This window comes from Marmota flaviventris, chromosome 1 (genome assembly GCF_047511675.1).
Source record: "Marmota flaviventris isolate mMarFla1 chromosome 1, mMarFla1.hap1, whole genome shotgun sequence".
NCBI lineage: Eukaryota > Metazoa > Chordata > Mammalia > Rodentia > Sciuridae > Marmota > Marmota flaviventris.
Genome location: NC_092498.1, coordinates 220,610,596 through 220,637,417, shown reverse-complemented (window position 1 = coordinate 220,637,417; position 26,822 = coordinate 220,610,596). Strand labels below are relative to the sequence as shown.

General features: G+C 56.4%; 1 protein-coding gene across 13 annotated transcripts; it reads right to left on the bottom strand.

Moving 5' to 3' along the window:
* Positions 1-1,209: 1,209 nt before the first annotated feature.
* Positions 1,210-22,609, bottom strand: Mier2 (MIER family member 2). 13 transcript variants are annotated; one of them, XM_027952636.2, is made up of 15 exons: positions 22,578-22,609; positions 16,382-16,469; positions 14,812-14,954; positions 13,053-13,199; positions 12,473-12,593; positions 11,724-11,815; positions 11,281-11,347; positions 6,155-6,306; positions 5,767-5,848; positions 5,596-5,690; positions 3,976-4,169; positions 3,805-3,893; positions 2,971-3,006; positions 2,589-2,826; positions 1,210-2,297 (listed from the first exon to the last, which is right to left on the bottom strand). In XM_027952636.2, exons 1-15 carry the CDS (start codon positions 22,584-22,586, stop codon positions 2,276-2,278), a joined length of 1,575 nt encoding a protein of 524 aa, XP_027808437.1. In that variant the 5' UTR covers positions 22,587-22,609; the 3' UTR covers positions 1,210-2,275. The 13 variants fall into 13 exon arrangements, with proteins under 13 accessions (XP_027808437.1, XP_027808429.2, XP_027808432.2 ...); XM_027952628.2 differs by having other exon boundaries at positions 2,589-3,006; XM_027952631.2 differs by having other exon boundaries at positions 2,589-3,006; positions 4,045-4,169.
* Between the last annotated feature and the right edge of the window lie 4,213 nt (positions 22,610-26,822).

Sequence of the window (26,822 nt, the reverse complement as noted above, 5' to 3'; positions counted from 1 at the left end):
CCCTGTGTTTTACCTGGCAGCTCTCCCTGGAAAACAAGAGCTGCATGGTCTCCAGGACGCGGTGGTCAGGTCAACGAGGCCAAGACCCTGGGGCAGTGGCCAGCCAGCACCACCAGCTCTGGAACACTTGCCACTGCTGAGAAGCCCTGGCTGTCGCCTTCATGGCAACCGTCTGCACTTGTCCAGTGCAGGTTCTCACAGGGGTCATGAAAGACGACCCTGGAAAACCACACAAGGCTGAGGACAGAGGGCTGGACCTGAAAGCGCAGGGGCCAGGCCATCCCAATGACTGGATGCCAGATGGAGCTGGTCCCCAGGCACGCACCAGGGGCTGGCTGGAGGGCAGAGAGAGTGTGGCCAGCAGGAACAGCTTGGTGCCTCCCTCAGAGCTTGAAACCTGAGTTGAGCCCCAACTACGGGGGGGGGGGGGGGGGGGGGCCTCCCAACCAGCCCGAAGGCACCGTACCCACCCTGGCCAAGACTACACTCATCCCCCCGTCCCCCATTTTTCCACACATGCCCAGCAAGCAATCAGAAACCCAGGACACCATCAGCAGGAACAGGAAACAGATGACACCCCAGGTTGGCCCGGCCCCGCCCTCTCCAACCCACCGCACCCTAGGTCTTCAAGTTCCTCAGCCTGAGAGAAGTACCCCGATGCCTCCCACCCTCAGGGACAGGCACACCACACTACGCACTGTTGGGGCCTGCACTCCTGGCCCTGGCTGTTCCTTTCACCCCATGTCAGTTCCTGCTCCAAGGCCTGTCCTGCCACCTCAGCTAATAGAAAATCACTCTGCCTGGCAGCCACCTAGGGGCCCAGGAGTTATGCCTTCCACCAGGAGGGGCTGTAGCCTCGGCACCACCCCGGCCACAGAGGGAAGCAAGGTCCCAGGGATGAGCTCAGAACTACACGCAGCCCTCCCCACTGTGCCCCACCTCTGGGGCAGAGCCCTCTCCACCTGCTGCCACCTCTGCCCTGGCCTCCTGCAGGGCTTGGCACAAACCCACCTTCCCGAGGTAGCCCCAGCCCTAACCCAGCACTATGCTGCAGTGTCCATCATGAGGACCACTCCACGGTCCCCATGTCTCCAGGCCACACGCCCTGCTGTCAAGGTCACCAGTTGGCCCAGATCCTCAAGCGGGACTCAAGTCCCCTGCAAGACGATGGCCTGAGTCTCCAGCCCCCACCCATCACCACGAGGCACCTGGGATTCAAATCAGATTTAATAAATAAAACAGCGGAAGGGATGAAGGCAGCTTCACTGCACGGTGTGGTCCTTGGTGGGCAAGGTGGCCATGTGCGGCTACAGAGAGCCCACAAGACCCTGCCCCACAATTCCAGGTGAGCTGTCCACCTGGCCAGAGGACCACTCTGACTTGTAAACACCAACATAAATAGAGGGAGGAGGCCGGAAAGAAGACAGGATCCCGGCCATCTGCTGGGACACCTTGACAAAGAACTGCAGGGGGTTGGGGGGGCAGGCAAGCGCGCTGGAGTCCGGCCTCGGTGCAGGCGATAGCAGCACTTCTGAAGCAACCAGCCTTGGTGCTGAGGGGGAAAGGGCAGCAAGGGGGTGGGCCACCAATCTCCTCAAACCCTCCCCACCCCGGGGCTTGCTAAGGACCCCACCAGTCGCTCGGGGTCAGGATGGGTGGAAAGGCGGGAGGCAGGTAGGCATAAAGTGCGGCAATTCCTGAAGTGGAGACGTGGGCAGGGGCTGTGGGCAGGGGCCGTGGGCAGGGGCCGAGGGCAGGGAGGCCGGACAGAAAGCGAGGTATATGGCTCTGCACCCCAAGATCCGGCACTAAGCAGAGCTGGCACCAAGCCCAGGCAGGGCAGCCTGCAGCCCTGTCCCATCAGGGACAGAGCTGACTGGTGCTGAGGCCACCCAGGCAGAAGCTGCTGGTGCAGGCAGTATGTCCTGCCCACCTCCCCGGGGGCAGTGATGTCTGCCCTTGCCTCTGCTGCCTACGAGGGGCCAGGAGGCCAGCTCTGCCCTGACTCCCGAGGGTCAGGCCCTCTCTGAGACCGGATGCCCAGTGGATCCCAGGGTGCAGTACAGCCTGGAGCTGGGTGGTAGTGGCCCAGGGTCCAGTCTGGGTGGAAGGGCAAGGGCCAGAGGCCCAGCCACCTCACCCTGGTCCCAGTATTCGTTCGAAAGCAGAGAAGGTGGCAACCCAGCCCAAGCTGGGGAGGGCTCAGGAAGATGGGGGCAGGCCGGGTGGTGCCCTCAAGTCCCGTGCGGGCCACACAGCCCGCCCACGGCAGGGATCAACAGGTCATCACGTTGCAGCTGCAGAAGAGACGAGGACCAGAGTCAGCCGCGCCTGTGTGGCTCCACACGGCTCCCCCTCACCTCCCCCAGAGCCACTCTGTCCCCCAGACCCCTGAGGCAGTGTGCACTGGGAGCCCAACACCTGCCCTCACTTGTACCTTTTTACGTTTTGGACATGTGATCATATTACCACCTCAAAATGAGTCAGATGGTGGAAGAGAGTAAGACTAGGAAAGCAGTCACGACCCTCACAGGGCCACCACCCTTTGGCTGGGTCAGCCCAGCTCTGCCTAGGCAGGTGGCACTCACTGTGACAGGGGCTCCGAGTGCAGCCCGGGGGCCGGGCACGCTGGATGGCCAGCCAAGAAGGGATTCACGTCCCCGATGCCAATGAGTCCAAACTCAGTGACCGACAAGGCCACCTGCGCCGGGGCCGCGGGCTCCTCTGGGTCCTCGCTCAGACCCACGTGGCTGGAGATGAGGGGCAGCTCCTCCGGCAGCGTGAAGTCCACAGCCAGTCTCGGGCTGGCACCTGGTTCTGGAGCAGCTGCAGTAGAGGGGTAGACGGCTGGGTCGGCCAGGGCTGGGGGCGGCTGGGGCAGGGTCGCGGCAGGGGGTTCATCCAGCTGCGGGAATGGGCAAGGCCCTGGCTCCGAGGACAGCAGGCCATGGGAGCCCACTTCAGGCTCACCAAGGCTCCTGGACGTGCCATCCGTGCTCAGCGGCTCTGTGGGAAGAGAACACAGCTGGGAGACCCCAACAACCCCACCAGGGCCCAAGAGCCTCACATGCAGCCAGGCGGCAGTTGTGGTGCCTGCCCGGCTCCTTCACGACACACTTCCAAGGCCAAAGATGCCTGCCACGCTGCAGTCGGTGGACCCAGCTCAACAGCCCAGCCTTGGAAAGTGTGAGAGCAAATGCAGGCCACAAGCCATGTCTCCAACAGCACAGCAGCAGCAGAGGAGACCCACAGCAGCTGGGGGTGCTGCAGAAGACAGAGACAGGATTTCCTGGAGACTGTCTCGGCAAGCAGCACACAGGCCTGTCACACCTGCAGGCCTCTGGGGCAACCACAGAGACCAGACATCCCTCTGCAGCTCAACCTCCACACACGGCCCCAGGAAGCAAAGGGCCTTGCTCATGTCCCTTAGGGGCATCACCAGCAAGAGCATGGAGAACTCATGGGGCCATGTCTGGCTCCCAGATGACCCCAGGGCCCAGGATGCTGAGAGCTCAGAGCCACTCCTGTCCTCCCCAAGTGGCCTGGTGCTGAGGACTAAGCACCCACCCCAGGGACGGGCAGGCGCCCCAGTGACAGAAAGCCTGGGCCTTTGTGGGGGGCCACCCAGCCTACTCCCCAGAAGGCCCAGATGACAGACGTGACCCATCCTCAAAAGCATCCCTCCTGAGATGACCTCAGCCACTTGGACACCCCCTGCTCACTGCAGCGACTGACCCAGACAGGTGCTAGGAGGGCCCTTTGCTGTCCCCACAGTCCCTGACTGGCTGCCACCCACTCTCTCACCTGTGCGCACCCCCGCCAGGGTGTCCTGCTCAGGGCGGGGACGAGTGGGGCCATCAGGGTCACTTCCCTCCAGGTCCTGGTCTGTGTCCCTGTGCAGAGCAGGCTGTGAGGTGTAGGGAGGCAGGCAGGACCACCTGCCCAAGGTGCTGCCCAGATGCCCTCCACACCCACCCCCAGGCTGCAGTGGGCAGCCCAGCCTGGCCGACGCGGACGTTACTGCTACAGCAGCACTGCACGCACGTGGTTCCAGACGGGACGTACTTCCTCCGGCCCAGCCGCGTCTGCTGGGCAAAGTAGTCATAGCGCTCCGACTTCTTCCAGAGGTAATAGTACTCCACACACTCGCCCACTGATCGTGTACGCACCTGAAGATGGACAGACAGGCATCCTTGGCCCCACTGCCCAGCCTCAGGCCCCTAGGGCCACTGGGTCAGAGCAAGAGTCTAGGCTCCAAGGTCCTTCAGAGCCAAGAGTCCAGGCCCCCAGGTCCGCCATCTGGGGCTCATGGCCACTGCTGCTGGCCAGAGCCTTATCCTGAGGCCCCATCAGAGACCCACCTCCTAGCCTGGGACCCTTCTTTTTCTCTGTGGTACCAACATCAAACCCAGAGCCCCCACCCAGCACCTGCCTCCACACCCCAGAGGCAAGCGCCAAGGATGGCTGGGCATCCCTCTGGTCGACCAGCTCCTCCCTGTGGGCCCCATGCAGTCAGCAGGTGCAGCCCACAGCCAGAGGATGGCACTTGAGCCAAGGGACACTGTACGAGCCCCACAGTGACACCCAGGAAGGGGGTGGTCACGCAACACCCCAGAAGCCCCGAGCTGGGGATGCACAGCTGCCTGATTAGGTGGATGCAGGCCCTGTTGCTCGGAGCATCACACCGGGAGGTACATCCCGCTGCAAGCCTAGGGCAGACCTCTAGTGGGGAAGACGTCACCCAAGCCTACTGCTAACCAGCACGAGGCACTGAGGAACCCAGTGACCCCCACTCAGGAAAGCCAGGCGGCCTCTCTGGAGGGCGGCCTTGCATGCGCACGAGGCAGCTGCTAGACGAGGGCCAGGCAGTAGGCATTCCGTGGACCGCTGCTGTCTCCCACAGCCCAGAAAACACCCAGAGAGGCCTGTGGCCACAGATCCATGCTCCTGGCTCTGCACACCAAGGTCTAATCAGGAGCGGGCAGCACTGCTTCTAGTCCAGCACTGGGAAGTCACTGGGGCAATATCGCAGCCTATACCCAATCACAGGACATGGCCTCCTGCACCATAACCCTCAGAAGAGGGTTATAAGACACCAAGACACCCCCACCACGTAAGCATCTCTGGCCACTCTCCTCACCCATCCACCTGGACCCATCAGCAGGGACATCTGCCCCGAAAGGATCAGGAAAACAACGGGAACAGGGGAGAGGCTCAGGAAGCTGCCAGCCAGGCCAAGAAAGCAGTCAGTGGCACTGCTGTAGGACCTGAGAGCCCCACAGAGCAGGACAGCCATGGAAAGGCGGGAAGACAGTACCCCTGGATGAGTCAGCTGACCCCCAAGGCCACGACATGGGCAAAGGTGGGGTCTGCACTGCGACTGAGCCAACAAAGGTCCACTTGGGACACGGAGCCTCAGCGACACCCACAGCTGGCCAAGAGGGTCCACCTTTTAGCAGATTCACTCCCACGCCGGAGGCTTCTGCTTTTGAGGACGGGAAAGGGGCCTGGCAATGTGAGGAGAGGACACCAGAGCAAGAGGCGACCCCTGGGCCTGCCAGAGCCCTGCCTCCTCCCCAGAGAGGGGAGATGCACCTTGTTGGCCTGTATCAGGTGGAAGTTCTTCCCATGCACACGGAAGCCGTGCTCGAAGTTCCGGCACTCCTCCTCACTCCAGGCACACAGTCCATCTGCAAACAGCAGGGGATGGTCAACTGGGCCCCCGGGGGCAGCATGGACCAGCAGAGAGGCCAGGGCTGGGCTCACCTCGGATCACCTTCACATTGAACCTCAGCCTCCGCAGGGCCTCCTCCACATTGAAATTGCACTTCACCAGCTCGTACAGCGCCTAGGGGAGAGGGACCATTTACTCTCCTCACACGTCCACCTGGACCCAACAGCAGGAACACCTCCATCTCCCAGGAATGACATCAGGGTGTCCCTGCCACCACCAAGAGTGGCACAGGTCAACTGTGCCACTGCCCAGAAGTGACAGGGGGCAGCAGCACCACCGCCTAGAGTGACATCTTGACAGTGGCTCTGAAGTGAACTTGTGACCACGGTAGCCCACCCTGGGTGGGTGTTCCTGCCCACCCTGTGCAGCTGGTAGGCCTGACCCCCTGGCACTGCGGCCCTGCCCCACCTGGAAGCCCACCTGCTCGCTGTCTATCACAGTCTCTCCCTGAGGGAGCTGAGAACCCGCCATCTCCTGCCACCTGCGCTTCGCAGCCCGATACAGGAACTCTTCTACCTCCCTCTCAGGGAGGACATTGGGGTCCCAGAGCAGCTGATCTTCATTCTCATAGACTGCCGGCAGAAAAGGGCATGGGTCAAGTCACAGGCCATGCTAGGAGAGTTGGAGCAGCCATCTCAGCACCTCCCAGTGGGGTGGATACCAACTAATTCCTCACAGTCTTGTGCTCTGGGCCCACCATCTCTGAGCCTCTGCAATTCAAAGTGACAAACAGGTCCAGGGCCAGCTTTGGATGCCCAGGAAAAGGCCGGAGCCATCAGGGCCCAGAGTGGGCCAGTAGACACCTGACCCAGCCAAGAGCTCAAAGGAAACTTCCTAGAGGAGTCCAGAGAGCTCTGGGGAGGGGCCCACAGGAATGCAGGACGTGACCGGCTTACAGCCACAGGCAGTACCACCAGAGGCAGTGGCGGAGGAAGCCAAGAAGCCCCCAAGCCAGGGCAGGGGTATCCTGGCCACTACAGCACAGACCAAGGGACTCAGGTCAGTCCTGCCACAGTGGTGGGTGGGTGGCAGGCACACTCAGAGGCAGAGGAAAAGCAGCAACTGGCTTCAGGACAGGGAGGAAGAGCTCAGGTGTGGCGGGGACAAACCAGCACCTGTACCCCTCAGCAGTCCAGGGCTTGCAGGGACCAAGCACCAAACCAACAAGGCCAAACAAAACCACAGTGCACCAGCAGGACACGGAGCACACCCAGACAGCTGTTGTGCAAGACAGTCAAAACACAGCCACCGCACACCGCAGGACACAGAGCACACCCGGAGAACTGTTCCACAGGACAGTCCAAGGCAGCTTCAACCACACCCAGCAGGCTACTCCTGGCGCCAACGGCCTGGGCAGACGCGCTCAGACAGCACAGTCCCTCCTGCAGCCCACACTCCAGGCCCTGCCTGGACCCGGGGGTCCCTGAGAGAAGAGTGGGACAATCTCTGGAGAAGACAACATCACACACGGCCTGGAACATGGTCAGGAAAAAATGTCAGAGGGATATGAGGCACCAGCGACCATGAGGCTGATACGAAGCCAGCATGCCAGGACTCAAAGCTCAGACAGGGCCCCCAGGCAGAGGAGGATGAGAGGGAAGACCAGCAGGGGCTCTAGGCAGAGAGTGCAAGTTGTGCTGAGGGACTTCCAGGACTGTAAACCCAAACTACAATACGAGCCGGGGGGGGGGGGGGGGGGGGTCCCACAGCAGCCTGGACCAGCACAAGACAGGGCTCCTGGAAGCGGAAGATGCAGCTCAAGCGTCCTGAGAAAGAACAGTCTGCAGGGTCAGCCCTCCAGCAGCCCAAGGATGTGCCCATGCCTCGGGGAGCAGACACTCAGCTGATGAGCCGGCCTGGGAAGGCAGCACCCACAAGGGAGACGCGCAAGTAGGAAAGCACACCACTGCAAAATGCTTTGGAAAAGGCAAGGCCAGACCCTCACTCACACACAGGGAAAGGTAGAAGGACAGCAGAGGCCACAGTGTGACGCTGACCAACAGACACCAGCCAGAAGGCAGTGGACCTGCCCGTGGGTGCACAGAGCAAGCCAAACACCCAGAGCTGGAGTTGTTCAGACAACACTTGACCAGGCCTTCAGAGCCATCTCTTGCACCGCAAGGACCACGAGAAGCGCCTCCGCAATGCTCAGGCTGGCAGCGCCATGCACACTGCCAACTGGTGGAAGCCACAAGGGCAGGGGTAAGGGCAGCACACCGTCAAGTGACACTGTGAAAGACTGGTCATGTGACCTTAGGAGGGAATTCAAAGGTCATCACAGACTCGGCTATGTGGCTGGAACCAGGAGACCCACAAATGAGCGTTTGAAAAATCAAAAGGAAACCAAGAAAAAACAAAAGCAAACAGAAAGATGGGACCCCAAAGCCCACGGTTTCATGCTGAAATGATGGGTCTTCACAGTACCTGCACACACAGGTGGACTCGCCGTTACACTAAAACACCAACACCACCACAACAGATAGATAAGATCCAGTGTGCCAAGACACAGGTGACCTCAGAGACACACACACAAGCCTCTGCCTATAGCCAACAGCATCTCTATAGCAGTCTAAGTCTGGCTCGTGGACACTCTCAACCAGCTACAGGGGACTTCAGTGACGCTCTCTGTTCTCTGACAGGTAGATGGCTGCCAACAAAGGTCACTATAAAATCCCCAGTATTTGGAACTTAAACAGAACACCTCTGAGAAACCCACGCATCATCAAGAAATCACAACAGAAACTAGAGAACGACAAATTGAATTGAAATAAAATACAAGAGAATAAAGATAAAAGTAAAAATTAAATGGAAATCAGACAGCAAAGGAAGTCAAGAAGCCTAAGTTGACCCTCTGTAGAGTAAAAGAGTTGACCAACCCCAAACAAGACTGATTGAGCCGGAGAACAAAGTGAAGACATAAATGCCAAGTCGAAAACCTTGGGGTGTCACCAGAAACCTAAGACACTTCCAGCAGGAGGGCAGGAGGGTGCCACCAGAGCCCACCACCTGCAGCACGGCTCACCAGAGAGGGTGCTCCAACAGATCCCCACGGTTCAACCAACTGAAGTTTTTATTAATGACCTTCCAAAAAACGAAGCAGAAGCAAACCCCAGGTTCAGGGCGCTCCAATGAAGTGTTCCTGCAAACTTTCAAAGGGGTAATTACAGCCACACACACACACACACACACACACACACTCACTCACTCACACTCTCTCCTGGAGGGACCCTTCCAGATACAGTGCCAAGAGAGCAGCCCAGCTCGGGGACACAGGTGCTCGGCACACAGCAGCAGGCCAGGCAGAGCATAGCAGGCCCATGGGGCTGCTGCACACGCTTGCAGTCAGCCAGCAAATCAGCAGGTTCCCAGGTGTTGTTTCCCGACTCTTTCACACCCTGTAGCACCTGCAGCAGGAAGCTGGCCCAGTGCAGCACTCCTATACTCAGGGAAGTGATGCTGAGGGGCCGCTGCTACGGAAGGCGCCCGCTGGCCATAGGAAAGAAGGGATGGCAACAGTGTTGCCGCGGGGCGTGCATGTCCAGACCACCAAAGGAGCGCAGTGCTGAGCCTGGTGCACACACATTTCCACAAGCAAGCAACAAGGAGGTCGGACCACATGAGGAGGGGCTTCAGCACAGCACAGCCACTAAAAACAAAACAGAGGGGATGCCCAGCACACAGCGGAGCCAGTGCCACAAGCATAGCGGCAACAGCCAAGATGGTCCCACAGGGACTCCCACCCATGGGAAGTGTGGAGTGCGGGTCCTGAGTTGAGGCTGAAGGCGAGGACAGACACCATCCACTCCTCTCCCACCCTGACCTGCACGAACAGGGACACAGGTCAAGGGAAAACAAGACAAAGACTGGAAAGAAAGAGGCTGCGCTGTCCTCAGCAAACAGCACGATGGGGCAGTAAGAAACTAGCAGATCTACAAAGTTCTAAACTGATTACGTACGAGATCAGTTAAAATAACAAACTGCAGTTCTACCAGCAAGAATCCAGCAGGAAGTACCAAGTTTGGAATATCCTTTGTGACAGCACCGTAACTGAAGACAGAAGTGCCACCCTGGAAAGCACACAAGCACTGTCAATGCTGGAGGCCCAAGGGCACAGCAACCCAGACCCACAGGCAGAACTGCTGCCACTGCTGACCCAGCACCTCTCCCCCTAACCTCCAGCTCAGCACAAGGCTCCTCAAAACCCTGGCAGCTTCTTGAGGCAACTGACCCAGCCAACCCTAAAACCTCAGCAAACATGCCAGAGCAGAGCCCAATGGTCAGAGAGGAGAGACCCTGCCCCAGAGGGGAAAGAATGTGCTTCCAGGCATGCACACCTGGAACAGCCTCAGGCCCCACCAGCAGCAGCTCGGACAGCACAGTCTCACATGCCAGCGGGAAAACTCCAAAGGAAAGTCTCCCAGGACCTCAGCCGGCCACCCCAACACACTGCCAAAAAGACAAACCAACAGTGCCTCATTAAAACCCAGGCATCAGCCAGGGCCAAAGGGCACTACAGCAGTGCAGATACCAACCCCAGACAGTGGCCCCCTCAGAGAGAACCAGGCTACAGGTTGAACACCCTTGAACATGCACCATGCCCGAGTACGTCCAAGTGGCTGGTGCACAGTGCGCACAAGCAAGAGCCGCAGTGAGGCAGTCCCCTCCCTGGGAGACTCCTGCAGCAAGACAGCATCCCTGCTGAGGTGTGGAGCAGTGCAAGGCCAGCACTGGAGGGATCTCCTGCAGAGCCTGCCCACGCACCACAGAGACACGTGGGGAAGACAGCAACACCAACCAGCAAGGAAGGGACACACTGTGAGGACACGCAGGCACGCTGCCCAGGTGGCGCAGATGTCCTCCCAGATGCAACACTGGCCAGTGGCCACAGGAACAGCCCTGGCTGCCCCAGGAGGGCACAGCTCCGGGGCAAGCTGGGCCAGGAAGGGTCCAGCTGGAGTCTACACCAAGGCTCGAGCCCCTCAAGGGCATAGCCAAGGAGTGCACAGGGAGGGCCCTTTCCAGGGCAGCACCCCTCGTCACCTACGGCCCTACTTAGGCAGGCACATCCCAGGCACCCGGGAGAGACCCCTCTACCCTCAGTACTCTGCTCTGTCCCCAACCCCAATCCCACTGCTGAGTCACAGGGAAACAATTCCCCAGCAGGACGGCCTGGGCCCTGCAGGGCTCCAGGGCAAAAGGACAAAACCCAAGCCAGCGGCAGGGGGCCAGTCTAGAGGAACAAGAGGGCTCCAGACTTGGGGGGGGAGGGGGGGGAGAAAGACAAGCATCACATCCCAGAACAGCAAGCACCCAGAGAGGAACAAAGCAGGGAAGGAGACACAGGGACACCAGGAAGGTATCTGCAAGGACATCCAGCTGCAAGAGGAGGGAGAAGGAGAGGGGAGGGGCTGGGAAAAGGGTGGCTGGGGCCCAGTCTGCACAGAAGGAAGTACAGCTCAGCATGTGGCAGCACAGCCCAGGCTGGGCCCTAGTCTCCACACAGACCAGCTGCTGAGCTGGGGTCCCCTGCTGCTCTGGCTACTCACTCTTCTCATGTCGGCTCAGGTGCAGGTTGCTGAGGTCAGCCTGGAACTGAGGTCCCACCATGATCTCCTACAGAGGAAAAGTCAGTATCAGGAGCCAGCCAGCCTCCAGCCCTTGGGAGGCCAGTTGCCACAGCCCTGCCTGGACTCTAGGCTGCAGACCACTGCCCCAACCCGCCTGTGCCACCTGCCAGCAGACAGTGGGAGATCCAGAACATCCTGACAACAGCCCAGCAGGCCCCAGACAAGGTGTTGGCCACACTGCCAGGCCCAAGGGTGGACCCCAGGGCAGGCACAGAGCACAGTCTCAAGACCCTGCTGCTGGTCTGGCCCACCTCTTGAGAGCTGTGTGGGCCATTCCCCTGGGACAAAGGGCACAAACCCAAATCAAGGGCTCAGCTGGTCCTGGCTTTGGCCAACAGGGTCAGGAGCTGCCAGCTACGCACCTTCTTACATTTGTTGGCAGGAAGAGCATCCTCCTCGGTGTCAGAGGAAGCAGAGGAACCCGGCTCTTTGCCGTCACCAGCCAGGAAGCGGGCTTTGGGAAAGAGAAGTGAGCTGCACCTGCAGCCCTGGGAGTGGGCCGACCCCTGCTCTCAGGCTGCAGCCTGGATACTCCCTTCTTTTTACAACCCCATCCTCCACTATGACCTTCCTCTTAAGCACAGGGCCAAGAACCACCTACAAAGAGGGGCCTCTCTGCTGCCACAAAAAGCCAGCACAGAGGCAGGCAGGTCCTGGAATAGGATGGTTGGGGACAGTCTAGGAATGCTATCTCTGGACCTGCTAGAAAAACTATCAAGGGCTGGGGATGTGGCTCAAGTGGTAGCGCGCTTGCCTGGCATGTGTGTGGCCCGGGTTCGATCCTCAGCACCACATACAAACAAAGATGTTGTATACGCCGATAACTAAAAAATAAATATTAAAATTCTCTCTCTCTCTCTCTCTCCTCTCTCACTCTCTCTTTAAAAAAAAAAAGAAAAAGAAGAAGTAAAAAGTTCCCTCCTGGTTTAAGCCATGAGCACCCTGAGGACTCGCAGGCCAGGACAGAGGAGAGCTCAGCATCCCAGTACACCTGGCACCCTGCACCCCACATCCCAGCCAGAGCTCTGCTCACACAACCTAAGGCCTGTTGCCTGCATCCCCAGGGCCAGGCACAGGCCAGGCTGGTGGGGGGAAGCACGGGGACACCTACACCCACTTTGGCTGGGGAAGAGGACTGAGCCCTCATGGGCAGTGACAGATGGGGCGAGGTCATCAGCAGAGGACTGTGTCTCCTCCTCTTCTCCTGAAAGCAAGTCCTTGGCGATTTGTTCCTTTGAACAAGAGAGCAGAGAAAATGATGCAAGTCGGTTTCTTTTACCATCTCAACACAGCACACGGCTGCTGCCACCCTTGCCACAGCACAGAGCCCTGGGCACACCCACTTTGGAGCTGGGCTTGTGGCACTCTCTCACTTCGTCTGGTTCTCCACTTCCCTGACAGAGACCCCATGCTCTGGAAGCCCCAGCATCCTGTCCCGTGATGCCCCTGGCATCTCCTCTGCCCGCTCCATCCACCCAAACCAGAATGCCAATGGGCCAGCCCAGAACCACCCTGAGCCTGGACAGGAAACCACAGGTGGACAACAACCCTTCCTTGGCCTTGGGCTTGCTGACTGCGTCTCCCTTGTGGGCACAGGGCCGCCTCTGCTGGCTCCCACATGGAAGCAGTCAGGGGCCATGTGTGAGTCCCCCCTTTACTGGGGGCCAGTTCTGGGAGGGACCCTCACTCACCTTGTCCAGAGTCATGTCTGGGAGGTTGGGGGCTGATTCACCACCTTCACTCTCCCGCTCTGAGATGGGGTCAGATGCCTCGTAGCCGTACAGTGCCAGCAGCTCGTCCAGGGGCATGTCACTGCTCTGCACCGGAGAGGATGAGCCCTATTAGGAGATTGCCCAGGGCTCTGGTCCCCACTTCTGACTGAGGCTCCACCCAGGGCTCCACCACCAGGACCATTTGTCTACTTCTCAGCAAGACCCCATGTGGCTGTGCTGCCCTGCCAACCCTCAGGCCAGCCCTTGGGGGCTTCTCTACAGCCCAGGACCGGCACAGGTGCCCAGCCCCTGGGAGCTCTTCTACAGCCTGGGACAGGCAGAGACATCTGAGCCTAGAGGCTACCAGTCCAGAACAGGGACAGGTAGGGACAGCCTCTGTGCACACCACACTGCCCAGCTCCTGCCTCCCTCCTTACACCCCAACTCCTATCCTCATTCTCAGGGCCTTAGGTCCTCACAGAGAACCAGCAGCTCCTTCCAGCCCTGGCCCTGGAGACAACAGGCAGCATCTATCTGGGCACGGCCATGGGGCTCCCAATGACGTGACGGAGGCTGGTAGCAGGCTGAGACCCCACTTCCCTGGATACCTTTGCAGCAGGCCTGATGTACCTGCACCCTCCACTGCGCTGACACACAGGCCAGTCCTACAGAGCCTGTGGGCACAAGACCGGTCCAGCACAGCCACAGCAGTGCACCACAGAGCGGGGCTACCATTCTGAACACTCAGGATGAAGTCAGCAACCTCAACAGCTCTCACCCTGACAGGCATGATAGCTGTGTGGGGTGCGGAAGGCATACAGAGCGCCTGCTGTATAAGTAGGGAGGTAGCCACTCCAGAGCACGGGACGGATGGGGCAGGCAGGAGCCCACCGTCCACTTCTGTCTGGAAGAACAGCTGGCAGACACTCCACAAAGTTCCCCCTCCTCCACAAATTCTTTTTGTTTTTAAAAATGGAATAATTTTCTCATCTGCACAAAAATGTTGTTTCCAGGGGCTGGGGCTGAGCGGTACAGCACTCGCCTGGCACGTGTGAGGCACTGGGTTCGATCCTCAGCACCAAATAAAAATAAATAAACAAAATAAAGATATTATGTCCAGAGCTGGGGATGTGGCTCAAGCGGTAGCGCGCTCACCTGGCATGCGCGGGGCACTGGGTTCGATCCTCAGCACCACACAAATATAAAATAAAGATGTTGTGTCCATCGAAAACTAAAAAATAAATATTAAAAAATTTTCTCTCTTTAAAAAAAAAAAAAAATATTATGTCTAACTACAACTAAAAAATATATTTATTTTTTTAAAAAAGGTTATTTCCATTAACATATATTTGGTGCCTTTTCTGTTGTTGTTGCTGCTGGGATTGAACCCAAGGGACCCAGGCATGCTAGGCAAGTACTCTATCACTGAGCCACACACCAGCACTACTGTTATTTTCATGAACTAGTGAACAAATATTGTCAAATGCTTCAGTGTTGACGGAAAATGCAGTAAGAGGCAAGCTTCTCAGTCCCTCGCTGACTTCAGGAGCACAGAGAGCCTCTGAGAACAGCAGACCTGAGCTCAGTGCAGTCGTGTCCAGCTGCCAAGATGGTCTAGAGCCCCACAAGAATAGGGTGAGGCTGGCATTCTGTAAACAGGTGTGCACGTGGTGCGTGCACAGAGAATCCAAGAGCAGAAGCCTCAAGTGTGCCCAGGAGGGCACAGCTAGCCACGTACCTGGGATATGAAGTCTTTGTCCAGCTCCTCCTCGGGCTTCTCAGGGCACCGCAGGGGCTCTGTGCACTCCTCCCGAAGACTGTAGTTCTGCGACAGGATCTCTGCAAGGTTGAACTGATGGTCTGCAGAGCCCATGGACACCACTGTGGAGGAGACCCCAGCCTGGGTAAGCACCTCCCAGTGCCCATCTCCAACCACCACGAGGCAGCTGAAGATGTCCAGGGTAGGGAAGGCAGTGGTGGCCCTGCCATCCCAAGGACGGAGCACTCAGTGTGCATCCACAGGCATTCTGGTGCACACAGAGGATACCCAGCAGGGCCAGCTCCCGCATGCGAACCCAAGAGTCTCCAAGGATCATGGGTGCTGACCGAGGAGCACATTAGTACACACACACACACACTTTAAGGGTCTGGGGCATGCGTTTCTTTCTGGGGACCGCTTGGTCCTCCTGAACACACAGATACCCACGAAGGCCTGCGGGAAGGTAAATGGCCTAAGAGGCAGGTACCACTGAGGTTAGGGTGGAAAGAGCAGAAGGGCTCCCAGGTGCCAGGGCCAAGCCTGGCCCCACAACACAGTATAGACACAGGAAGGCCCTGACTCCTAAAACCTGGGGTGGTGGGCTATACAGCTCACTACAGGATGGAGCTGAGCTGTCAACACACCAAGAAGCAGCACTGTTAAGTAGGGCCCACAGGACAGGACTCATTGCTAGACTTTGGGTTTTCCCAAAGGCCCAGGGTGTGTCCATTGCACCTCCGCAGTGATTTTCAGCAAGTTAGATTCAAATCACACACAAGAGGGGGCTGGGGCTATACTTCAGCAGCAGAGCACTTGCCTCACACATGTGAGGCACTGGGTTTGATCCTCACACCACAAAAAAATACATAAGGATATTGTGTCCGTCTTTAAAAAAAAAAAAATACACACAAGAGAAAACAGCCAGGGCTCAATTAACCCCAGGACAGGGGTGTGGGAGGAGCTCAGGGGGCCCAGGGCAGTGGCCTCTGGAGGACAGCTACAGAGTCAGCACAAGTGGCTAGGCAGCTGCCTGCAGAGTGGCCCCCAGTACAGGTGAGGGAGCCAACAGCTGCCAGTGCCCCGAACTTCCTCGGCCAGTCCTGGAGGAGGTGGGAGTGGGAGACAGGGACACTGCCACTCCTGCAGGGCTACAGCTGGAGCGATGGCCCTCTGCCTAGCCTGCAGCAAGGGTCCAATCACAGGGGCTCTCCTCTCCTGCAGCAACACCTCCACAGGGCCAGAGCAGTGGCCAGCAGGAGAGGGCCTGGGAGCTTCATCCCCGCCCAGAGGGTGTCTCCTGCCTAGCCCTTCAGCCGGTTCTCCCTCAGCCAGTCACTCCCGGAGGCCACAACAAGCAGATGCCACCCCCAGCCCCAGTGCAGACCTGCACTCTAGTCCACGCAGGGTCGCAGCTGGCCCTGCCTGGGAACAGGGGGTCCTGAGCACTCTGCCACACACCTCCACCTGACCCAGCAGAGGCTGGAAGCCACCAGAGGGTTCTGCCTTTCACAGCCAGAGGCCCTGCTGGACCTTGGCAGGAAGACAGTACCTGCTGTCTGCAAGCCGGGCTCCCTGGGACACAGGCTGTGAGCGAGGCAGGAGGCCACGTGAGGACTCTGCCTCCCCACCGAGGAGGCCTGTGGAGACAGAAAAGCAAGGTCAGCTCCACAAGCCCAAGGCCCGGCTCCCACCTCCCCTCGGGTGGCTTTCTCTCAGCCTCCAAAGGCTGGGCAGGGGCACTGAGAATGGAACAAGCAGCATGCACCCACACAGCCCACTCCAGGGCCCGAGCACTCACACAGGAGAGCTTCCCACATGGCAAAAACTGCCCACCACCAACCCCACAATCCCAACCAAGCTGCAGCATGCACAGGCCTAAGGATCTCACACTCAGCAAGAACCAGGCACAAGGCCACAGCGTGGGACCCAGTAACAGGAGACATCCAGGACAGGGGAGTCCAGAGACAGGATGTGGACTCATGCATGCCAGAGGCTGGGGAGGGGTGGGGGACTGACCGCTCACGGGAACGGTGTTGCTTTAAGGGATGATGGAATGTTCTGGAACTAGACAGAGGTGCTTGCTGAAAAACCACTGATTCTACATTTCAGGTAGATTTCACAGCATGTCAATCTAGCGTGTGAAACTAGGGACAGAAGGGACTCTCTCAGCCTGATGAGACACCCAGGAAGCCCACAGCCACACCCAGAGATCAGACTTGAGCTTGCCCTCCATGTGGGGGTGTGGGGGGCTATCTCCCACCACTCATACTCAGCACCTCCCCAGGGGGTTCCCATCCATGCAAGAAAAGGGAATAAAAGGAACCCAAATGGATAAGGAAAGAACAAAACTATATCTCTTTTTGCTGGTGACATGATCTTGTGCCTATAAAATCCAAACTAAAAACTATTTAAACTAATAAATGATCTAAACAAGGTTGTAGGGTACAAGATCAATGCATAGATATTCACTATATTTCTATATACTAGCAATGGACAATCAAAACATTAAGACAATTCCAGTGTCAAAAGTTGCATAAGACATACCCCTTAAGAACACAGCAGGGGCTGGAGTTGTGGCTCAGTGGTAGAGCACTTGCCTAGCATGTATGAGGCACTGGGTTCAAGTCTCAGCATCATATATAAGTAAATGAATAAAATGTCTATCAACATCTAAAAATATATTTAAAAAAACAACAAAACAGAGCAGAAACAGGCCCAATGGCACACGCCTGTAATCCCAGCAGCTCAGAAGTTCAAAGCCAGCCTCAGCAACTTAGCAACGCTCTAAGAAACTTAGTGAGACCCTCTCTCAAAATAAAAGATATAAAGGGCTGAGAATGTGTCTCAGTGGTTAAACCCCTGGGTTCAATCCCCAGACCAAAAAATAACAAAACAAAACTTTCATACTTCATTATCAATAAAGTGAAACAACTCACAGAATGGAAGAAAACACCTGCCAATCAATCATACACCTGGCAAGGGACCTGCATGTGTAAAGAACTCTTGTAATACAACTCAGTAACAAAAAGGCAAACAACTCAATTTAAAAAAGGACACAGGATGGACTGGGGCTATAGCTCAGTTGGTAGAGTGCTTGCCTTACATGCACAAGGCTCTGGGTTCAATCTCCAGCACCACAAAACACATTTCTCCAGTGGAGACCTATGAATGGTCCATCAGCTCACAGAAAGACATTCAGCATCCCTCGGCATGCAGAAGCACCTCGGCCCAGCAAAACACCCCTTCTCAGTCACAGGATAGCTTCAATCAAAGAGACCGATGACCGCAATACTGTCGTGGACTAGTCCTGGAGAATGTCCAACTGAAGTCTGGACATGAACGGTCACAGCAGGGTCAGACTCACATGGAAACAACGTGGAAATCACCTCGACATCCATCAGGCGACCAACAGAAACACAAACCAGCCTGGAGCGTCCTTGGCCAGGGCAGCAGCGAGGTGACAGATGCAATGTAGAGGGATCTGAGGACCTGGTGCTAAGTGACAACCAGACACACAGGCCACAGTTTGTGACCCAGTGACAGGAGAGTCCGGGACAGGGGAGTCCAGAGACAGGACATGGACCCGCAGGTACAGGGCTTTTAAGATGATAAAAATATTCTACAATTATCTGTTGGCAGTTATGTAACTCTGAAAATACTAAAAACCATGAAGTTCTACCTATTACAAGAGGGCCACTGCGAGGCAGATGAACTTATCTCAGTAAAGCACTGCCAAACATAAATAACTAAAATGTTTAATAAAATAAAGCTTAAAAGTTTGGGAAGGAACTCCTTTGTCACTCGGTGCTCGGGAAATCCTCACATGAAGTGTGCTCATTCTCTCCTTAAGGAAAACCAGGAAACCAAAGCTCAGAGAGTTCAGGCCACTAACCTAAATTCACACAGTAAGCATGTGATACCAGCACAAATTCAGTTCAGGCCTTATGTCAGAAATCCTCGTCACCCTCTACTCAGAATACAAGGGCAGTACACATTGATGTTGGAGGGAGAGCTAGGAGGCACAGGGTGCCCTCAGCACTGCAGAGACTTGGCAATAGGGCTGCAAGGTGTATTCACCTGACTGAGGTCCAGAAGCCCCTGAGGGTCTGGTGGGGAGGGAGCGGACCAGCCCAGCTTTAGACAGTCTACCCAGCGGCGGCAGAGGGCCATAAACAGAGCACAGGAAGCAGCAGCACCCATGGTGCTCAGAAGCAGGCCAGGGATGCAGAGCACCTGCCACCCAGGGGCCTCTCACACCTCATGCCCTGGTAAAGCAAGGTGGCTTCACCTCCTTCCTGGACACACAGGTATGCCAGCCCTGTGGCCACCTTACACAGCCACGTGCATGGCGACGCATGATGAGCACCCAGGGTGCCAGGAGCCCTCCTCAGCCCTCTCCAGGACTGCCTGGGACGGGGGACAGGAGCTCCCTAAGCCACCTTCCCACCTATGCCAAGGGACTAACTTTCTGTTCTCACAGCCAAGAGGCCTAAGTGAGGTGGGGGGAGCATCTAACTAGGCCACAGTTTGGATGACAGGTTAACAACAGCCCCCACAGGCTCAGTGTCCAGAAAGAATGAGAATAACTTTTGGCCTCAGGAATGATGGTCTGGGGTCCCCGAGCAGGGTCTGAAGAGGACTCAGCCCTGTCTGACTTGCCATCTAACAGGGCTCAGGCATGAGAGCAGAGATCACCAGCCAGGAACAGCCAATGTAGAGGGATCTGAGGACCTGAGGACCTGGTGCTCAGTGACAGCCAGACAGTGAGCAGCTGGCTCCGCACAGGACCACCAGCCTCAGATCCTACATGCATCTCCAAGGGGCTCCAAGCTCCTCAAAACTTACCAGGGATCACGGGTCATGGCTGGCCTTCCTCCCCCACCCGTTTCTGGTGCCCACACAAATGGCAGATTCCCAGGTCCTACTTCCATTTACTTAGAACATACTGGGTATCCCCCACAGCGTCAAAGGCTAACAAAAGTCAAGCCTCTGCTCTGTGGAGAGGAAAGGAAGAACAGAACAGGGGCTGGTCAAAGGTGAAAGAGAGGACGACAAACAGCACTAGAGAGGCAAAAGAGAGGACCACAGACAAGGGCCCACACAGGTCTTCTAGGGGCAGAGGAGGAAGCAAGCTGGTATACACGAAGACTCCCAACTTCTCACAGAGCATAGGACGGCCCTTCTCTCAGGGCAGCACCCCATTCCAGCTCTCCACTCTTCAAAGCTTGACCCAAAAGGACATTGCAACAGATTCCACACTCCCTGGAGGCTGTGCCCACACCTTCCACCCACACACTCTGCTTCCTGTGTGACCACATGGAAGCACTCTCTCCAGTCTGGCCAGGCCTGGTCACAGCATGTAGCTCAGTTTTCTACCAGGCCTCCTCAGGAACAGCCACTCCTGGAACACAGCCGCCATACTGCATAGAAGCCCAAGCCACACACAGAGGCCAGCAGCCAGGCACAAGTGAGGAAGCCCCCAGCAAATTCCAGACCCAGCCAGCACTGTGCCAGGGGAAAGAGGCCCTACATGAGAACTGCCTGCTTGAGTCAGCCCCAAGAATAAGAAATGACAATAAAGTGAGTGCTGTACTGTCCCAGAGTCGACTTCTGAGGTGGCCCATTACACAGCACCAGTTAACAACAGCGTCCTCTGGAGTCCTCACTGACCTCACCACCCATGCCCAGCCCACGCATCGGGTGTCCCCTTGACAGCCCTCATCTTACTCCTCCATCTCAGCATTTGCTCTGGGCCCACCTGAGGAGCAGGTTCTGCCTGTCTCCACCGACATGGAGTTGCCAGTCTAGTCCGGGCACACCTAATGAGCTGTGAATTCACACAGCATGGAGAGAGAAATGAGGGCACAGAATGAAGACAGGATGGGGCTGTGTAACTGAGGATCAGGGACAGCTCTGAAGTTCTCTCCAGCAGGGACCAGAATGCAGAACAGTTCCAGGCAGCCCCACAGTCCACAGAGCACACCAGAAACCAAAGGAGCCATGGGCTGCAGGGGTCACAGGGGCCACACCACAGGGCAGCTGATCATAAGAGATGATAAGGGCAGTGAAAAGCCACAGAGGGTCTGCAAAGGAGTGAAAGCTGGCACATTAGGTTAAAAAGATTAATCTAGTACCAACAAGAACAGGATGGAATGTTCCTGTCTTTCACTGGGTGCTGATGATTATTTTGAGACAAAAAAACAACGATTAAGCAGATCAAAGCAGCTAATACTAACCAACCACCATGAGGTTACAAACGGCTACTTTTATGGGTTAAAAACAGCTGAATACTAGCCATTTCATAAGGTTCAACTTCCATCTTTAATTCACAGTGCCAAAACCTCATGAGCTTTCTTAGATTGGGAGGTCAACATCAACTTCCCAATCTAGAGACAGTCCTTCTGCAAGGCTCCAGGGCCAGATAAGGCCTCCAGGACGGAGGCTGGCCGGGGCCCTACAAGATCAGCATCTACATGTGTTTTAGTCCTTCATTGATGAGCGCCTCTAACCAGTTTCTAGACAGGCCCCATCTGTTCTACGCACTGTGGGAACCCTACGGCATAGCACAGGCGACCGCCTACACAGGCTGTGGCCTCAGAACATCAAATCAGAGGTACTCTACAGGGCTCCACCCCAAGCTGCTTTTATGGGTTAAAAACAGCTGAATACTAGCCATTTCATAAGGTTCAACTTCTATCTTTAATTCACAGTGCCAAAACCTCATGAGCTGGTCCAGCCAGGCACCCAGACAACTACTGTCTCTCTGGCACAAACACAGAGCTTGTTGCTGCTCTGAGAAGGCCACAAATGGGAAAGAATGGCCAGTCCCACCCTCCACAACGCCTACACATGTTAAGCCAAGGCATAAACACTCAGCCAGAGTGCCAGTCCCAGCTCCCAGGCCTGCTGCGCCTCTTGGGGTGGGTGCCTTCTCCTGTCTGGGATTCAGGAGCTCCACGCCTGACACGGAGTCAGTCCCGAGGTTTGTGGGTCCCTTTTAATTTCCGCAGGAACAGAGCCCGACAGGCCGCAGGCACAGAGCGGCAACGCGCCCGGAGCCCCATTTACGCAGCCTTACAGAGGCTGCACCTGACACGCATCCCCTTTCTCCCTCCCCGCTGTACCTGAGCGGTGAAAGCGAATCTACATTGTCCCGTGCGCCATCCCCGGGCCAAGCAAGCCCCAAACACCAAAGTTTCCGTTCCCAGGGAGTTGTTCTGGGCAGTGCCGGTTGAGTCTGATCCAACATCACAGCCCCAAAGCCCTCGAGTTCTCAAGTCGAAGCTGAGAGCATTCTAAACACTGCCGGCCCAAGGTCTTCCGAGAAGTAACTCCATGAGGGAGCGGCCGACCAGCTCAACCCGGTGGTCAGCCTAGCAGCCCACGCCGCCTCCCGCGGGTCCGCAGTGGGGCCGCGCGGTCCCGCCGGACGCCACCGCCCCGGCGCTCCGCAAAGTTGGCGCGCGCGCCGGGAGAGCTCGCCCCCGCCCGCCGCGCCCCCCGCGCCCGCGCATGCGCGCCTCAGCCCTCGATGTGGCAACGCGCGGGGGGGGGGGCGGGGGCGCCGGGCCGGGGGCGGCCGCCGACGAAAACCCGCGCCCCCGGGCCCCGAGAGGGCGGGCGCCCCGGCCGGCCCCACAGCTCCCGGCGAGCGGCTTCAACCCCGGGCCCCTAGAGCTCACCACGGCGGCGGCGGGGGGCGCGGGCGCGGGCGGGGGGCCGGCTCCCCCGGCCCGCTCACTCACCTCCGCCATGGCCGTGTGTGCGCGGGAGGCGGTGGCCGCGCCGGGATCCCCGGATGAGGGGCCGCGCGCTCATTGGCCGAAGCCCTGGTGGGCGGGGCTGGGGCGGGGCAGCGCGTAGTAGGTGCGCGGGCCTCGCGAGCGGGCAGCGGGCGTCGCGGTTCTGTCAGTGTCGCGTCCCCGCACCCTCGGGCGCCCGAGGCGGGCGGGGTCGGTCACGCCATGCGCGGCGGAGGCCGGGACTGGAGGCCAGCTCCGCCCGACAGGTGCGAGGGGCTCTGTCCGTTCCCGGGTCGTGCCGGAGCGGCTCAGGGACCCCCGCGCCTGCCGCCGAGATGGGGAACCGCCCCGAGGGCCCTGCGCCGCCGCGCCCGCTCCTCCGTGCGCTGACGTCATTCGCGCCGGGGCTCTCCCCGCGCTCCGGACGTCTCGGGAGGCCGTTTGGGTCCGTTAGTTGACGCGCCCAGCGAGCTCAGCGCAGGCCCTGCGCGGCCTTGCTCCGGGCGCTGGGGCGACCCAGTGAGGCTGGAGATCAGTGGACAGGTGCGGGAGTGGCCCGGGGAGCCAAAGGAGTGGCGGTGCAGAGAGGGTGTTTTCAAGGTCGGAAAGTCGTTGGGGCGGCCCATTAGTTTCAGTGGAGAAATGTGGCCACCTGTTGTCAGGTGATACGCGGGAACATCACTCGTGAAGGGCAGATGGACATCCTGTGCCCCTGGGTATGATGCCCTGAGGAGGACACCACCTCCTGCACCCGGTGGAACGCAGAACCTGTGTCTATCTGGAGGAAATTGCAGGCAAAGCCGAAATATGAACATTCTACCCAAGTGGCGAGGAACTGCGTTTTCAAAGCTGTTCGTGCCAGAGAAGATAAGCCGTGGCTGAGCCTGGACCCGGACCCAGCAGAGGAGCAGAGAGTGACACAACAGACGTCGTTGGGTGTGTTCACAGGAGTAGATGAAAGGGTTGGATCAACGTGAAGTTTACCGAAATCAATGGCAGTTCTGTGTTTCTGTAGGAGAACATTCTTACTTAAAAATTCACACTGATTCTGGGCGAGGGGCACACGCCTGTAATCCCAGTGGCTTGGAAAATTGAGGCAGGAGGATCCGGAGTTCAAAGCCAGCCTCAGCAACTTAGAGAGGCACTTAGCAACTCAGAATCTTTCTCTAAATAAAATACAAAAAAGGTCTGGGGATTTGCCTCAGGGGTTAAGTGCTCTTGAGTTCAATCCTCTGTACAAAAAAAAAAAAAAAAAATTTACACTGACCTATTTAGAGTATATGCAACTTATTCCCAAATGGTTCAGAAAAGCATGTTCTTAGGGCTGGGGTTGTGGCTCAGTGGTAGACTGCTTGCTGAGCACGCATGAGGCACTGGGTTCGATCCCCAGCACCACATAAAAATTTAAAAAAAACATGTTACCATCTACAATCAGTGATAACAACAATGGGGGCAAAATACCAATATCTGGATCTGGAAATGGGTATGTTAGTTATTCTGTAAGCATGAAATGATCTTCAAATAAAAAGCAAAAGAAATAAAGCAGAAAATAAAGACCACTTGAGGTTTGAACTGAGACCTTGGGAGAACTTGGCCAGCTGGGGGTGGGGGTGGGGGTCCCAGCAGTTGGTCAGCCGAGGTGAAAATGGAGTCCAGAAGGGACTTGTGCTGGAGAAGGTGCTGGGCAAGTGCATCCCTGGAGTTTCTGGTGGCACCGCTGCTCCTTCCGACTTCAAGTTGAGGGCTCGTTTGGACCACCACAGGGATCCAGAAGCTGGGGACGAGGTCTGGGTCGCTGAGCCATGGAAGCCTCTGGAGTGGTGGAGGGGAGCAGGCATGCAGGCAGATAACCGAGGCTGCAGAGAATCTTCTGGGTCTTGCCATCAGCTGAGGACAGCCACCTCGCCAGACTTTCCAGGAGGCTGCCACATCAGCCAAGATTGGTGTAGAGTATGAAAGTCCAGCCACCAGGACCCCTGAGGCATCAGCTGGCTCCCCTTTCCCTCTGTGCAGCATGCTCCCCTGACCGGCACTGAACCCAAGGGTAACCCCTAGTTCTTCCTGCACATCATCTGTTTCAAAAGTCTGTTTCCAAAAATAAAGGAAAGAGGGAAGGAAGGAGGAGGTTACATAAGGAACCAATCAAATACAGATTAATAGATGAGCTAAAAACAAATCTAGAAAAGAGAAAAGAGAAGCAGGGGACAGGAGGGCAAAGGGGGCTTATGAACTGAAATCAGTTTTCATGCACATGAGTTTCTCAGGGTAAACCCAACTAACATGTATAACCATAAAACTCTAATTTAAAAAAATTTTAAAAGTCTGTTTCCAGAGGGCTGGGATTGTGGCTCAGTGGTAGAGCTCTTGCCTAGTATGTGTGAAGCACTGGGTTCAATCCTCAGCACCACATAAAAATATATACATAAAATAAAGGTATTGTGTCCACTATAACTAAAAATATATTTTTAAAAAAGTTTTCAGGAATCTAACCTGTGACACAAAACTTGAGTCATGCATGTTTGAAAGATTTAAAAAACAAAAGGCCAAGCACAGTGGTACACACCGATAGTCCCAGGTACTCACAGGCTGAGGCAAGAGGATCAAAATTTTGACGCAGCTTTGGGAATTTAGGGAGACCCTATGTCAAGATAAATTTTTAAAAAGGGGCTGGGGAAGTAGCTCAGGGGTAAAGTGCTTCTGAGCTCAAGCCCCAGTACTGCCAAAAAAAAAAAAAAGTATCTTAGCCTGTCTGTGCCACTATAACAAAATACGAGAGCCAGAGGAGGTGGTTAAAACATTACCATTTATTAAAACATCCCAGCTGCTCAGGCTGAGGTAGGAGGACCAGGAGTCCAAGATCCTGTCTCACAGCAAACAAAAACCCACAGACTGGGTCATTCATAAAAACTGGAAACTATCTCTCACAGTTCTGGAGGTTGGAAATCCAAGACGGAGGTGCAGACAGATTTGCTGTCTGGTGAGGACCACATTTGCACTTCCAAGAGGCCTTGCTGTGTCCTCCAGACAACAAGCACGGTGTATGCATGGGGTGGAGGGACCCTGCCACTCACAGCCCTCTGTAAGGGCGCTGATGTCATTAACTACCTGCCCAAGCCGCACCGCTCAATACTGTCACCTTGAGGACTAAGTTTCAACATGAATTTTGGAGCAGTTGACATCATTCAAAGCACAGCAAGAAACAATAGTTTCAAGTGCAGCACAGCATGATGAAGAACTAAAACGAGGCCCCTGGACTTGCAAGAGAGGTAGAAACTGAGCTCAGTGGCCCCAGGGTGACCCAACCATTCCCTGTGAACTGGGGCAAGTCTGATCGCCAGCGTCCTACAGCATCCTCTCCGCTGCACACACCTGGTCCTTGCATGGGTCTCTATCAGTGCCCACTGCTGCCCACTGGCTCTCAGGGCCACATTACCCCCAGAACCAGGAGCCTCAAGGTGACAGGAGCCACTCAGCCACAGCTCTAGAACCTGCTGCTCATGCAGCTTCCGAAGGCAGCAAGTCCACAGGAGAGCTATCAAATGGACCCACGGAGATGAAGACAGTGGACAGAGGCCTCACACTGAGTCACCCGAGGGGCTGCCCTGGGAGAGCACCTGGCCACAGTGAGGCCATTCCCAGATGGGCACCAGCGGCCATAGAGTCTGCAGCGCAGTATCCACATCACCAAACCCATTTTGCTTTCATACCTGTTTTTCCTGAGAACGTGGATGGTCACCATGCTTATTTGAGCGATTAGTTACAGTCCTACATAACTTACTTAATTTTGTTCCTACACACCAGCACTATGTAATCAGAACATGAGGTACCTGAATATCTTCCCATAAGTGCATTTTTTTAAGAGAGAGAGAGAATTTTAATATTTATTTTTTAGTTTTCGGCAGACACAACATCTTTGTTGGTTTGTGGTGCTGAGGATGGAACCCGGGCCGCACGCATGCCAGGCGAGCGTGCTACCGCTTGAGCCACATCCCCAGGCCCCATAACTGCATTTTAAAAATAAATGGAGGGGCTGGGGTTGTGGCTTAGTGGTAGAGTGCTTGCCTGGCACGCATGGCCTGAGATAGTAAGTTCGATCCCAGCACCAAATAAAAAGAAATACTAAATAAAGGTATTGTGTACATCTACAACTAAAAAACATATTTTAAAAACAAGAAATGGCACTTCAATAATAAATTTTATTGAAATAAGTTTATTAAAACATTACCTGGTCATGTACAACAATAGAAA